The sequence below is a fragment of the Rhinolophus ferrumequinum genome, chromosome 2 (genome assembly GCF_004115265.2).
Source record: "Rhinolophus ferrumequinum isolate MPI-CBG mRhiFer1 chromosome 2, mRhiFer1_v1.p, whole genome shotgun sequence".
Classification (NCBI taxonomy): Eukaryota; Metazoa; Chordata; class Mammalia; order Chiroptera; family Rhinolophidae; genus Rhinolophus; species Rhinolophus ferrumequinum.
Window position 1 is genome coordinate 79,406,084 of NC_046285.1, and position 12,473 is coordinate 79,418,556.

At 32.6% G+C, this 12,473-nt stretch overlaps 1 protein-coding gene across 1 annotated transcript in view; it reads right to left on the minus strand.

Annotated features, from left to right (window-relative positions):
- The window catches only part of SMC4 (structural maintenance of chromosomes 4), a 33,007-nt gene that overhangs the window by 11,935 nt on the left and 8,599 nt on the right, over positions 1-12,473 (minus strand). The window contains exons 6-12 of the mRNA XM_033134250.1: positions 8,783-8,947; positions 8,409-8,536; positions 7,791-7,931; positions 6,746-6,896; positions 5,214-5,378; positions 2,757-2,990; positions 843-1,028 (exon numbers count right to left, since the gene is read on the minus strand). Of these exons, the coding sequence (XP_032990141.1) occupies positions 843-1,028; positions 2,757-2,990; positions 5,214-5,378; positions 6,746-6,896; positions 7,791-7,931; positions 8,409-8,536; positions 8,783-8,947 (1,170 nt within the window). The remainder of the gene's footprint in view (positions 1-842; positions 1,029-2,756; positions 2,991-5,213; positions 5,379-6,745; positions 6,897-7,790; positions 7,932-8,408; positions 8,537-8,782; positions 8,948-12,473) is intronic.

Sequence of the window (12,473 nt, forward strand, 5' to 3'; positions counted from 1 at the left end):
GCCATCTAAGATTACATAAATTCTAATGAAACATATTTGCCTGCTAATCAATCGATTAACAAACTAGGTATCAAGCAGCATTCACTGACTAGCTTTATTTTTCTCTGAGAGCAACTGAATAGGATCAAATTGTGTATCTTTAAGAAAGTAAGGTGGAAGTCGCTTAACATGTAGACATGGAAGCAACTATGCTGGGTATCATTTGCCCTTCTGCATCACTCTTTCTTATGCTTCCTTCTCTAAAAGTCTGACTCAGGGATTCCATCAATTGGTCCTTTGGCTCTCTAGCTATAGCCAATTTGAGGCACCAGCTAGAGAAACAGGCAGGGCAGGAGATGAATGGGGTTAAAATATGCATTTTCCCCATTTCCTCCTGGCCACCCTCTAGCCATGTCCACAGCTCCCTTCCCTCTTCAGGCTCAAAGTGGGAATGGTCCCCACTGTCGCTAGCCTTGGGTTTCTAATTGTATTTTTTGATATCCACGAACTCTTAGTTGTACCCTTCAGTATAATGGTATAAAACCCAGAACATAATTTATCAAATTCTTATTTTTTAAAAAAAAGATTAGAGTACTTCTGTTACGTTTATCACTACTAAAGTTAGGTTTTTTCCTTGGAATTATATTGATTATAAACACCCAAACTAAAAACAAAAAAACCCCAAACAACTATTTTTAATGTGAATCTATACCAAAGATTTTTACTATGCCTGATTATAAGAGCAAAATGTTTAAAAATGGATATGTTTTATTACAGCGTCATTCAATATAAAGTTCTTTAAGAAATTTTTAATGTTTTTCTTGAGAAAAATGTATAGTCATTTCCAAATAAATCTAATTTACCAATCTTCCATATATTCCTGGAATCCTGCCAGACTTTTTTTCTTGAATTATTGCATCAAGGACTTTCCCCCTACTTCGATTCATTGCTAAGGAACTCTTTGCCTCTTCAACTTTTTGGAAAAGATCACGAACCAAACTTTTGAAATTTATTTCTTCTTGTGTAAGTTTTTGAAGTTCTTTTTCTTTCTAAAAGTGAAAAGTAAAAAAATGAATACCAGAAGCATATGCACAAATGCAGCATGGAACTAGTTGTAATACCTCAAAAAAGAAGGAAAAGACCAACAATAAACACTTGAACCAGAACTAAGTGACCATTCCGCAGCTGTTGGTTTGGCTTTGAAAAATGTGGGTGGATTTTCTATTTTTAAAAGGGCATAAATTATTTGGGTCAATAATAAAGAATGTAAATGCAGTATGGTTCTAGGAGCAATACACTGATTGATTGAGAAAGCAGAGCTAGGATTGTGGAAATCCCAGTTTGGTACCAGTTATTATGTGTAAGTGTGTCCTAATTCTGCACTAATAAAAATCAGACCTTGGTACAGGACCCTAGATATGGGGGACTGGGCAGGACTGTGGTCATACTGTGCTTTGCTTTCTAAATAATAAATTTATTATTATTAAATAATAAATATATTATGTTTAATTAAATAAAAAAAAAAACAACAAAAAAGCACTGATCTGAAAGGAAGTGGCGCATGATGACTGAACAGTAGTACAGCTACATGAAAATATCAGGCTGCCAACTAGAGAGGAACCACACACGTACACAAAAATTCAAATTCTCAGTTACTCAATCTCCAAGTTAGAACAGTCATTTTTTCTAACTGACATTCTCCCTCATCTCCTAGCTTTAAATTATTACCTCTATTACCAGTCATACTTATATAAAGTAAAAGCTCAAATTATAGTTAAAATTTATCCCAAAATAAACTGAATCACCAGGGAGATAGAAGTGGTCATTAGATATACATTTAAGCTTAAATAAATTCTATCTGGTCATGAAATTCTCTGATGACCAAATAGTGTACATTTACTAAAATGAAAAACAAAACAAAACAAAATAAAAAACAACTATTTGTAGTATAATTTCTCTTCAGACAATATTTTCTATTGCCATCTTTCCTAATGAGGCTTTGGAGGTTAAAGTTATGAAATTCCTTAAATATCTAATTCACTTAAGGATAGGAAGGGCACTAAGGGGCTAAACTAGATCTCTTGATTAGTTTAAAACAGTTTGCAGTCCCAACAAAGAAACTATTATCTGTAAATTGAAAAACAGAATACACCAAGATGTTTGGTTTGCATATTCATTCATAAATATATTTATGGTTTTCATTTACCCTTGCATAAATTGTCTACGCTTAGATTTAGGGAAATACAAACTTAGTTTAAATTATTTCCATAGGAAATAATGGTGGTGGCGGCGGTGGCAGTGTTATTTAATGTTTGACGCTTCTGGGGAGAATACACCTATAGTTTCTTGATAGTCTCAGTTGGAATACTGAAACACTAACCCTATTTATTTTGGGGAAGATCACGCTAAATGAAAAAAAAAAATCTGTACAGATGCTCCTTGACTTAGGATGGGGTTACATCCTGATAAAGTAATTTTAAGTTGAAAATGCATTTAATATAACTAACCTACCAAACATCATAGCTCAGCCCAGCCACGTAAACATGCTCACAACACTTACATTAGCCCAGGCAGGCAAAATCACCTAACACAAGGTCTATTTTATTATAAAGTGTTGAATGTCTCGTGTAATTTATTATGTGTATTGTTTTCACACCATCATAGTCAGAAAATCCTAAATTGGGTATCGTCACTTCAGATGTTGAGATTAAAAAAAAAAAAAAGAAAACTTGGATTGATCAACAATGTTCAAATGAAAAACATAAGCAAATATTTACCTCCTTTAATTCATGTTCAGTTTGAGGGAGTTTTGCTTCTATATCTCTGATTGCAGCTTTCCTTTCTTTGAGAGTCTCAGAAGCTGCAATTAGGGCTTCCTTGGCCTTACTTAATTGAGACACTGCAGTATTATGACGACTGAGATAGATATCAAGTTCTGATTGGGCTACATCCATCTTTGAACGTGCTTCATTTACCAATTTGCTGAAACCCATAAGTTCTTTCTCTTTACTCTGTTAAAATGATAGACTCCATTAAATCTGAAATATTGCATTTTCAAACCTAAGCTGCAATGGAAACAATATATTTTGAATTCAACTTAAGAGATTCTACCAGAATAATATATAGAAATGAATAATTTTTGAGTGGAACGGACTAATAAGTTTTTGCCTAGCTGTCAATGTTTACTGTATATAGTCCTTTTCCAACTGATTTCACAAGAACTTAATGAAGTAGATATTACTATGCTCATTTTAGAGATTAAAACAACATAAAAGTAGTGGTTAAGAGAACAAAAATTTGGGTGTAAACTCCAGATTCATGGTCTTTCCACATTACCTTACCTGAAATGGTAAGGATTAAGGACTATTTAGCAGAAAGTTCCCTCAAGTACAGTTGTGTTAAACATCTTCATAGTTTTAGAGGTAAGGCCAGATAATACCCAGCACTAGTCATTACTTAATGAGTGAGCAGAAATTTGGGGCTTCTATAATCGATGGTGTAAAAAGGATCTGCTTAGAATAACAGCATAAAAAAGGCCCTTACAAAATCCTAACCTTCATTTCACACACAAGGGAATAGGCCCAGGAACATGGGGTTACATCCAAGGCCATCAGATGATCAGTTTAAATGTTTGATGGTAAAAATTATGAACACTAACACAAACACACTGCTCACTCACTATATTCTAGACACTATTAAGAATGTTTTGTAGGGGTTAAAATTCCTTAACATAACAATCCTATGAGGTAAATATCATCATTATGTCCATTTTGAGGAAACTGAGGTCAGAGTTTAAATAACTTGCTTAAATGCTCTCACTCCTAAGTGGCAGAGCCTCTGTTTTTAGCTACTACATTAAGCTGTGGAGTAAAGACATCTGGATGTGAGTCCTGGCTTTTCACTAACAAAGGGTGCAAAAGCATATAGGAGTACTCAATATACATTAGATAAGCAAATGTAAAAATATATATCCATAAAGTATTCCGCTATGAAAGCTACTGTATTATCCACTGCGACTTTACTACATGGGCATCCCACTTACAAAGTTTTATAAGTGTGACATTAGAACATGTCCATATTCCAAAACAGAATCTATTACATCTGCAACTTAAAAAACAACAGTATTTTACTGAGGTATAACAACATACAAAGGTTGTACATAAGTCTGTAACTTATGTATGTAAGTCTTATATAACTTACTAATGTAACAGTCAATTCAAATCAATTACTATTATCTATTAAAATATTTACTTAATAGGCTTAGTGTTCTCAAAAGAGCTGCGGTGAATATAAACAAAGACAGCTAAATGTTGTGCTTATAATACGGTCATTAGATAGGTAGCACATCAATGTGACAACTGCAAGCTCGTTGCATTAATGAAGTGCTACAATAATGTAGTAGCTAACACTGATTAATTTCTTTATTTCTAGGCACTTTATATAATATATACCAGGGGTGCCAAAAAAATGTATACAAGTGGACACTTTGGTCAACGTTACTCAAGCAGTAGTTCTCTGTAATCAGAAGTGTCTGGACGCTGATGGTAACCACTTTGAGCACTTCTTGTAATTGCAGAAGTCAAACATGACTTGTGTTCATCCATGGTTATCAATATATACTGAATGTCACAATTTTAATAGTTTTTTCCTTTCTTAAAATGCGTATACGTCTTTTTGGCACCCTTTGTATATATTTTATTTTCAAAAAAGAGGCAAAAGATAGATAATATTTTTCCCCATTTTGAGGAAGAATCCTTGCAGCTATAACATGCACAAGATCAGAATAAATTAAGAGACTAACCTAGGACTTGAACCAAGAACTGACACAAGGGCTATAGTTTTAAACTATTAAATAAGAGCTATAGAAGCAAAAAAGGGCGATGTCAATCTGTGGTTAGTATGACCCCAGGTTTTTATAGGTGGTAATCAATTAGTTATCAAGAAAATAATTTAAGAGAAGACGAAAATTTGATGATGGCATCAACAGGCTTAACAAAGAATGGCATATATAACAAAGTATTTGACATGTTACATTTTCTGCGACCACTATAAATTGTCAATTAATTTTCTTAAATGGGAAATCAGACAGAGTCTAGGCTATTTTTAGGAATGTTAGATTAGACATAAAAAGTCCAAACCTTTTCTTCTAACTGGTCAATTTTTACTATTAGTACAAAAACAATCAAGTTAAAAGAAAGCCACCAATATAAACACCAACTGATAAAGAACCTTACTTCTTTTTCTTTCTGAAGTCCTTGTGTTTCCTGTTTAAGGCTATCCATAACTTCCTTTAACTTCCCTTCTTCTTTCTCTTTTTCCTTCTCAAGGGCATTGTTTCTAGTTGTTGTCTCAGTTATGATATTCTCACTCTTGGCAGGTATACCTTCAAATTCTTCAACCTAAGATGATAAAACAAAGTCATAGGAGCATGTACCTTTTAGGCTATATTCAATACTATCAATATTTGACTTATTTAAAAAGCATTTCTCAGGGTCTTCCAGATCTTAATTAGATTTAAATTAGTAATTAAGATTTAAATTAGCTGGCTTCAGCAAGTACTTTCTTAATCATTTACTGAAATTACTATATTCTCTCAAACAGTAAAACTACTTCTATGAATTCCTGATTCCTTATGAAGAAAATTCTCCCTAGCTGGGCATTAGGTCTTTCATCCTTCTGTTCCCATTTCAGGCTATAATTAGCCTCCTTTACCTATTAATATGCTCTGACTACATGGGATTTCTTAAACTATCTTTCCTGGTATATTACAATTTACCACAAAAAATTACCTTTACATCCCCTAGTCTCCCTCAAATCCTAAGATCTTTCACAACTTTACCCTTCCAGAGTCACCATGTAGGGCTATTTTATTCCATTAATACTCTCTGGTAATAATCACTTATCTACATTTGATGCCTAAAGGCCAATACTTTTACAACAGTTCCATTTAGTTATCTGTCCAATTTAGGAGTTACTCTCAAATCCATGTTATTTTGTTTATTCTGATCATCTAGTACTAGAGAAGTTTAATATTTCCCAAAATGGTGTTCCTCAAACACTGATTCACATAAGACTTATCGTACCAAGCAGAATGTAATTTGTGAACGAATGCATTTGGAAAATGCTTATAAGGTAAAGCAAAGCCTATATTATTTATGTAACTATATGGTACAAAGCGTTTTTGGAGGATGGGCTTAGGTAGCATACCAGTAGTATCTGACAGAGCTATGAATATAGTTTTAAATAAGACACAAAATTAATTGTTAGAGTTTGCTACCTAAGCAAGTTAGGTTAGGCATTCTGGTCCAAAGTTTGTATTTTCTTAATCTCAGAATAGCAAATCAACCCTTTATTGTAAATTATGAGCTTCCCCTTCCCTCCTTTTTAAGAGGCGACTCCTGCTCTGATACTAACTTAATTTTTGTAGGAGGCAGGCAATATTTTTAAGTCTAAAATACATAACTAAAAATATCTTTTTTAAACCTCTACCCTAGGAAAATTATTTTATTATTTTATCACTAAAATATAATTGCTGATTTGGTAAATGTTTTCCCAACAATATGCATCAGACTATAAACTCAAAGTTAATGAAGTACAAGATTTCTCTTTGGGGAAAAAAATCAGGTTCAGAGGTAAATCTTAAACACTTAATATTCAGAATCTCAATTCATTCTCTTAAGTAATACAGGCAAGCATATCTATGAAAAATAATAAAAACTAGATACGATACGCAGACGTGAAATTTTAATTATTTTCTAAAACCTACCTTCTCTTTATCTTTTTGAAGTTGCTTCTCCAGTTTTTTGGCCTTACTTGAAGCATGTTTTAATTTTTCCCTAACTTGAACATCTTCCAAATCTAGCTGTGTAAATTTTTCTTTGTTCTCCTCAATAAATTTTGTGATTTTATTCAGTTTCCTAGCAAAACAAGAAAATTATCAGTCACTATTTTGGATATTCAGACGTTTAAAGCTATGATATATACCCTGCCTGGAACATTTCCACTGTGTCCAATCTCTTATAAAGAAGGATCCTAAAACAACCTATTTCAAGTTGATCCTCCCCCCACTCCACCATATTTGAGGAAGCTATTAAGTGATTATGAGAGTTATTTTGGCCTTCTAAGCTGGATGGGAAATATATTTTCCAGGGACTGTGATGTCTAGACATGTATTTTTAAAATGTATCATAAAACTTATTTCAAAGAATAAAAATCACGTAGGTAAAAAGACATTGATTTCATTGAATATTGGCACAGAGAAGGTTATGATAAAATTTTTAAAAATCTATCTAGAATTGGGGTCCCAATTCTATATAATTAGAGCTGTGGGTCTGTTTATTCTTAGGACAACTATAACCTGTCAGGTTAAATGCTTATTTTTGAAAATCACGTAGGTAAAAAGACATTGATTTCATTGAATATTGGCACAGAGAAGGTTATGATAAAATTTTTAAAAATCTATCTAGAATTGGGGTCCCAATTCTATCTAATTAGAGCTGTGGGTCTGTTTATTCTTAGGACAACTGTAACCTGTCAGGTTAAATGCTTATTTTTGCCGTGATGTTTGTGTTATGGAGTTCTGCCACTAGAGGGTAGCATCCTCCATTATTTTAAGACTTCAGTGTCCGGCACTGAAGAACTGATGCAGAGCAATTAAGTTTTTGTTTTTGCCAGCACCATTTTATATGCTGGTGAATGTCATACTCATGTGCTGCCAATAAGTTTATGTATAGACACACACACACACACACATGCATGTAATACAATTAACTGAATCTAAATACTTTTAGTACTTTCCAAAAAATTATTACTTCTCTACATCTTTTACAGCTTTATTCTTAGCTTTCATTTCATTTGACAGTGTATTGCTCTTCTCATTAATTTCTTTGGTATCTTCATTAATTTTTTCCTTTTGAGTTTCCATTTCAGCAACCCGTTTCTGTAGATCATGACTAGAGGGAGGGGAAAAAAGAAATCGGAGATCCTAAAATACCATTTCTAAAATTGTGTAACTATTTCAGTAAAACCAGCTGTTTCTAAAGTATTGGTAACTACAGTCAATTTACAATTACCTAGAGCTGTTGAGGGGTGTGGGGGGATGACCAACCCAGAGTAAAGGCTAGAATTAGGAACAAAACGGCCATATAAACACAATTAGAGCTGTTACATGAATTATAAAGAATGGAAAACTATATGTGTAGAACTATTAAGTATACTAATACTTGTGAACCCACCTCCCAACTTAAAGTAGGATATTTAAGTCAACTTCAGTACTATGGTAAACAACCCTAATTTAATGAATTCATCACATGAAACAATTAAAAAAAATTTTTTTTTACTTCAGTCTTCACATCTATTATAGGAAAAGAGAAGAGCTTTCACTTAATGGTCAGAAACTGATATAAAAATAGATAAATTCAGGTACTTACATGTAATATTGACAAACATGATTCTTTTTTCTAAACATTTCATTTTCCAAGGTAAGAAATTCAATTGCTATGTTTTTCTCTCCTTCTAAGGCATCCTTTTCTTTTTCTACCATCTTAACTCTGTTTAACTATAAAAATTAAGTGTATAGATTGTTAAAATACACTTCAAATGTACAATCTGAACTTAAAATATGCCAACTAGATAAAAACAAACTATATTAATAGAACAACATTCATCTTAAATGTCAATAGAACTTATAAAATTCAATCTAAAATAGAATATTTCAATAATTATAACTTGAATATTTGATTCAGTAAAATTTATTAATAAACGAAAAATTCTGATTCACAGCAAAAGTCTACAGAAGATTCACCTTCTCTCCTCTGTGTTCATTTAATATTTCAACTCTCCGACACAATACTTTAATAGGTTCATTTAGCCGTCCACAACCAATTATATCTTCTAAATATTCAAGCATACCCTCATCATGTTCAGTCTGGCCTTTTGGTTTCATCATAGCAATTTGTTCAACTTCACCCTTTAAAAAAAGGCATATTTTACACTCACTGTGTATGTTTAGCTACATCAATCTTTTAAACAGAATTAGAAACAGTTAACTAACAAACCCAAGAGTAATGAACAATTAAGTGATGTAAATTAGTAGTTTAAAAGAGATTTAATAAGATACAAATAAAAATGTTCTTTCTACTGATATCAAGAGTTTTAATTTTACTTACGGGGGTGAGAAATGTGTATATGTACTCCCTTACATAAACTGATAAATTATAGGATACGCCCACATATAAACAGAGCCAAAGGAAGATTCCCCATCTACAATGTTCATTCGATATAAATAAACTATTAACTTTTCTATTAAGCAAGATTCAGCAAGCTCTTCAAATAATCTACAATTCAGTTATTGTGGCAACATTGTCAACTGTTAATAACATAACTAGAGTTCTTATTCTAAAACAAAGAATTTTCAAAAAGACCCTTCATGGTTATACTTGGGTAGAAATCCTGTCTCAAGGTGGCTAGTATTATTAAACTTTCTCTATAAACCTGATATTATGAGTTGTTCAACAAGTGCTGTGCGCTTCATGAGGGTGTCTCAAGTTAATGTTCTAACTTTCTAAAAGCAAGACCATAAAATGGAAAAGGAAATTACCTATTTCTTATGGTAAGGATAGAAGAAATTCAACTGACTGAAAAGTAAAGGTCCTGATACATGACACTGAAAAACTTTTGTTTGCAATCATCAATATAAAACTTTGAACTGTAATTAAAATCTTAGATTAATATTATGTATTTGTATTTATGCAGCTTAATTACAAAGAAAAAGAAGAAAAAAATCCACAATCAGTAATCTTCAAGGCTGACTGCCAGGCAGCCATTTAGTTTGATGGTGGAGTAAATTTTGTCTAAACATGCTCAGGCAAAATGCTACTTTACTTCACAAAAGTAGCCTGCTTGTACTCTATACTATTACAACAGGAGAAAAGGGACAGGCAAGTAGGAAAAAAACACCTCTTTATTTCAGCAAAATAGCAAAGATGAAACAAATCAAGAAAAAAAATTACACATTAAAAAGAACATATTACTCTTTCTCAATTTAAATATTTTAAATATTTATTTATGAATGAACCCTAAAAACTTAGGGTAAAACTTGCTAATGGCAAACCATCATGTTTACCAGCAGCCTCAATATAATTACAGAAAGTAAAAAAATTTAAAGAAATCAAAACATCTTTTTTTTGAATCTACTCACTGAAAGGCATAATTTTTAATATTTTTATACATCACACTTTCTACTTTGACAACACAACAGCACATGATTATCAAATAAATACAAGGTGACATGTTATCATCCTAAGAGTCTATCTAAATTTTCTGTAACCTTCACTATGTATGAATTAGTGTTTTAACTAAATTAGTGTTTAAACTAAAATAATGTAGATATTTATTTATATTAAGTATTTTATTTTGTGTTCAGTGATAAGTTCTTTCCAAATATTTGAAGCAATAGTTTAAGTTTTAGGCAGGATTTAAGCCTGGAAGAATGTCCAAAGCTTTGGATTACAAAATGAACTCCAGCCACTGAAGAAGCCAAGAGTCTGATTCAAAGTTTTCATCTAGGCAGGGTTTATCGACAGTGGTGCTACTGACATTCTGGGCTGGATATTTTTGGGGGAGCTCTGCTGGACATCCTAGGATGTTAAAAGCATCTCTGACTTCTAGCCACTATTTGACAGTAGCATCTCTCCTCTCCCAGCTGTAATAACCTAAACTGTCTCCAGATAATGCTAGATATCCTGGGGGTGGGGATGCAAAACACTGAGAATGACTGATCCAGAAGTTGTACTTGTTTAAATATTTTGGGTTAATGTTTATAATTCAAATAATAAATATAGTACCTGACACCTGATATTGTAATATACTACCTAATTCAATTTGAATATTTGAACACCTATATTAAAATGAATGAAAAACTGTGCCAAGAAAACTTACATACCTGAGTCAAATGGCTATATTACTTAACTACAGTATACATTTTTTAGATAACCAAAAGTTGGGATTCAGTATACCAGTTTACACTGATAAAAATATTCCAAAAGGCATCACACTTTTCCTGGCCAAATTACTTACAGAAGAGATATGACTATTAGGAGACCACCTATAGCTTCGGGTGAAGTACAGTGGTTGCTTGTTTTTGGTTAACAGTTCCTCCTCTCCTAACCCCAATTAAAGTGAAGGCTATACAGCTGTAATTTCTTTTCATTCTAATAAGGTTGCCCAGTTGAAAATAAAAAAGTGAAAGGCAAGGATATTCATGAATCAAAATAGTCCCATCTTGAGTCCCATGTAACATTCATACTATATGCATTCATTTTTTTTAACCAGTTATTATCAGAATAGCACTACTGAATCAACAGGCTATTAGAACATTTAAGCCTCAATTTGTCTCTTGAGCATTAGGACTGCTGTGGTATTCCAATGACAACCTGGGACCCTTTCTTGTGGCTCTGTTCCTCGAAGTCCCTAGCCTGCCTTTACCACCTGCTACTATTTGCTTTCTTTCTTTTTCCATTTTGTGCTATTTCATATACAATCTATGGGTTGCTAGTCTGTGCCTAGAGGACCACATCTTATTTTTCAGAAATCTTACCTATGCCATGGGAAATTATAAAATATAGTTTTAATTTAGGGCAATAAGCTCAGTACGTTTCACACATAATTTTAAAGTATCAACCTAAATTTAAAGTCACTCTTCCACATCAAGGCTCACAAATAGTAGTAGCATAATGACCTCAAAAAATGTTTCAAGTTGCTATAATTCTAGCATTTGAAGTTGGCAAGGTTTTATAGGCCTCCATACTATTATCTCTAATTTCTATAGCTTATGCATACTAAACAAGGTTTTAAACAAATTTTTTCGGGGTTATTTACTATGGACTTCATCTTTTAAATTATGTTTACTATATCAGAGATATTGAACATCTGTGGAAAATATCAACTATGGTTTTTAAGAGTAACATAGAAATAGCTAACATACTTCAAGAGAATATTTATAATACCAAGGGCTTAAATCTTAATGAAGTGGGTGGCAAACCAAGATATTGTGATTCAGCTATACCATTCTTTGATAATTAATTAAGTTACAGGAATACAACTTAAAATCTAAGAGGAATGAATAAGTATAATGCTCTTTATTCAAATGGAATCTAAGTTTTAGCAAACATGAACCACAGAAACTCAAGTACGTAGTTAAAATAAAACTTTCTTTTCCTATGAAGATATGGTACATATACTATACAATGAAATATTACTTGGCCATAAGATGAAATATTGCGCTTGTGACAACATGGATGAATCTTGAGATTATCATGCTAAGCAAAATAAGTCAGACAAAAAGTCAACAACCATATGATTTCAATCATATGTGGGATATAAAACTGAAAGCAACAAATGAACACGACAAACAAACAAACACTCTTAGACACAGACAACAGTTTAGTGGTTAGCAGAGGGTAAGGGAAAGGGGTGGTAGAAGAGGGAAATGAGGT